General features: G+C 50.8%; 1 protein-coding gene across 1 annotated transcript; it reads left to right on the top strand.

Moving 5' to 3' along the window:
- The first annotated feature begins 319 nt into the window (after positions 1-319).
- CHST14 (carbohydrate sulfotransferase 14) lies at positions 320-2835 on the top strand. Its single transcript, XM_029614814.1, has one exon. The coding sequence runs from the start codon at positions 740-742 to the stop codon at positions 1832-1834; it is 1095 nt and encodes a 364-aa protein (XP_029470674.1). The 5' UTR covers positions 320-739; the 3' UTR covers positions 1835-2835.
- The last annotated feature ends 345 nt before the right edge of the window (positions 2836-3180 follow it).

The following is a 3180-nucleotide window of genomic DNA, read 5'->3' as shown; positions in this document are numbered from 1 at the left end:
TTGCATTCAGACTTCGAACCTGTACCCGACAAAAAAAATGACAGCCCCTGTACAAGGTTATAAACCTAAGAGAGGCCCTCGGACTGAATTTATCTTACCTCCCCCCCCTTTTTATTTCAGTCATTCTGTTGTATTAGGCAACCCCTGTTAAGATTGTCTTGCCAATAAAGTTAGGTGAATGTCAGGCCTCGCCTAACACTTCCTGCAGGCTCAGCGCAGAGGGGGGGGGGGGGGGGGGGGGGGGCGCGTGCTGAATGCTAATTAATTCCCAGCAGCCTCGACGCCGGGGCTGGCGAGGAGGGGGGAGCGGTCACCCAGTTGGCGGAGGGGGCGGGGCGATCGCCTTGCGCTGCTGCTGCTGCTGCTGCTTTCTTCCTCGCCCGCGACTTGGAAGAGAAAAGTTCCTGGCGACAGAGGGACGGAAAGTTTTGTTTTTTTTTTTTTCCTTCCCCCGCTACGTAGAGAGATGAGGCTGAAGCGGGACCGACTCGCCACGGCTGGAGGAGCTTAGAAGGGGCTTTGCCGCGCTGCCGGCTGGGGGCGATCCCGGCGCGTGCCCACATCTGTCACCCGGACGAAAGGTGGCCGAAGGCAGGCATCCCCATGACTGGTGTGGGCATGCAACGTGTCCAGCGGCCCTGCAGGCTCCTGCTCGCACGATCTTCCAGGGCAGGCAAGCATCTCTAGGGGCGCCGGGACTGTTCCGGGTCACCGTCTGGTGCTACGTGGACGCAACGTGATGTTTTTGTCCTCCCCACCCGGCAAAAATGCCAGCAAGGGGCCTTCTGCCATCGTCCCCATTCGCCAGGCAGGGGCGGCTGCGCCCCGCCACACCGCCATCCTGCCCCTGATGCTGATGTTCGGCGTGATCGTGGCCTCCAGCGCCCTGCTGATGATGATTGAGAAGGGCATCCTGGCAGAAGTGAAGACCCCACCACCTCCAGGAGACCTGGCCTGGAGGGCAAGCCCCCGGAGCAGGTCAAAAGTGGGCAAGGGCACCGATGTGGACTGGCAGGTTATGCGGAACATTCAAAATTTGACCCAGCGTGCTATCTGTGGGAAAAAGTCCATGCCCCACAGCATCTGGGACCTCTCGGCGGTCCAGAGGAAAACTGTCCTCAAACATATCCTAGTCAACGACAAGTACCAATTTCTCTACTGCTATGTCCCAAAGGTCGCATGCTCCAACTGGAAACGGGTTCTCAAAGTTCTGACCGGTGAGCTAGAGAACGTGGATGTCAACATCAAGATGGATCACAAAAAGGGCCTGGTTTTTCTTGCAGACCTCCAGCCAGACGAGATCAGATACCGCCTTGAGCATTATTTCAAGTTCCTGTTTGTCCGGAACCCCATGGATAGACTTCTGTCTGCCTACAGGAACAAGTTTGGAGAAGTGAAAGAATACCAGCAGAAGTATGGGGTCGAAATCGTTAAACGCTATCGGAAAAACCCAGGCAGGACAAAGGGAGATGACGTAACGTTCTCGGAATTCCTACGTTATCTGTTGGATGAGGACGTGGAGAGGATGAATGAACACTGGATGCCAGTGTATAACCTGTGTCAGCCATGTGCCATCACTTATGATTTCATCGGATCCTACGAAAGGCTTAAGGAGGATGCAGATCATGTCCTGGACCAGGTCAAGGCGCCAGCCTTTCTCCAGTTCCCAGAGAGACAAGCCTGGTACAAACCGGTCACAAAGGAGATGCAGCAGTATTTTCTTTGTAAAACACCACCAGGACTTGTCAAAGAGCTGATGCCCAAATACATCCTGGATTTCTCTTTATTTGCCTACTCTCTCCCTAATATTACTACTGCATTTTGCCGGCAGTAAGATTTTTTTTTTTTTGTGGAGGTTGGGAGGATGGATTTATGAGTTGTGTTTTCCTTAATATTTTGATACAATTTGTATAGTTTTATACTTAAAACCTTTTTTCCTGAGCAGCTCCACTGGACGTTCCCTTGACAGAAACTTTTGTAAGTGAGTTTATGTAGTGTATTACTTCAAGGTTGCCACTTGGCTCTTCTAGGTCATAAGGAACTCATCCAGTTCTGGGTTTGCTCTACTGCCTGCATGGCCTTAAGAAAGCTGGACTTCCAGTGTATGCACGAATAGGGTAAATCTAGGACTGGAAGAGCCTGTTTCTTATGACATCGAATCGTGTGTCAACCCTAGTAGGATGTTATGTACAAACTGATCTGGATGAAGAATGTTACAAAATCTGTGCCCTGCCTACGGGCTTGCAAAACATGTTGGAGGCCAGTGAATAATGAACACGAAGCATAGCTTCCACAGAGTGGCCTAGCCACGAAGGTACTTATGCATACAAGGGATCTCTGCAGGTATTGGCACTTTTGAGGAGCTGTCCTTTTCACTCAGAACTTGCTTAAGGCCCTAAGCCAGGGTTCAAAGACCTTGTCCCATGCCGACACATCACTCAAGCAATGTGGGCAGACAGAAGCGCATGCGGGCATCGCTTCAGGCCAGCTGTCGGAGCCGATGCAGCATCACAGGCTTCCAGCTCTGCGAGGAACCATCTCATTCTCCAAGAGGACACAGTGGCTGCCTAGCCCCTGTCAGGCTTGGCCACAGGTTACGCAGAGATCAGGCCTGAAACGGGTGGGAGGATGGGTCAACTTTAACATGAGAATTACTCCGGCCATCCCACTAGTTTTTCTAACTCCATGCCAAAGTTAAAGGGCTCTTTATCCATGATGCAATTTGACATCTTTTAAAGTGCCCCTAAAAACAAAATGTTTTGGAAATGGTCTCTCTTTGATGATGTCTTTTGATATGAAATATAACATTTTAAATAAATACTGTGGAGAAAAGGCTGTTCTGGTCAGTGTCGGATCCCATTTGAACACCGAGCTTTGAAAGAAAGCTGGACAGCGAGCAGAGAAATTGTCCTGGCTTAAGAGCCAGTGGGGCTGCCTCAATGCCATGTACTTTGTCACATAAACAGAGGCATTCCTGGGGGAAGAAAAGAGCATGTGGACATGGGATTTCCAAATGTCCGTGCATTATTTTGCCTTGTACGCAGATGCCAAATGCATGGATGCTTTGAGGGACCTGGCACCTGCTCATGTTCAAGGGGGAAACAGCTCGGGTTCTTTCCCTTTGAGAACTGGTGCAGTATAGAGAGCAGGGGCTAAAATAGCCCCTTATCCTTTGTGACT

The sequence above is a fragment of the Rhinatrema bivittatum genome, chromosome 8 (assembly GCF_901001135.1).
Source record: "Rhinatrema bivittatum chromosome 8, aRhiBiv1.1, whole genome shotgun sequence".
Classification (NCBI taxonomy): Eukaryota; Metazoa; Chordata; class Amphibia; order Gymnophiona; family Rhinatrematidae; genus Rhinatrema; species Rhinatrema bivittatum.
The sequence above is the reverse complement of the archived record's forward strand: the minus strand, read 5'-3'. Positions and strand labels throughout refer to the sequence as shown.

Excerpts from the sequence above, each read along its gene's own strand:
- CHST14 (XM_029614814.1), top strand. The coding sequence starts at position 740 with ATGTTTTTGTCCTCCCCACCCGGCAAAAATGCCAGCAAGGGGCCTTCT.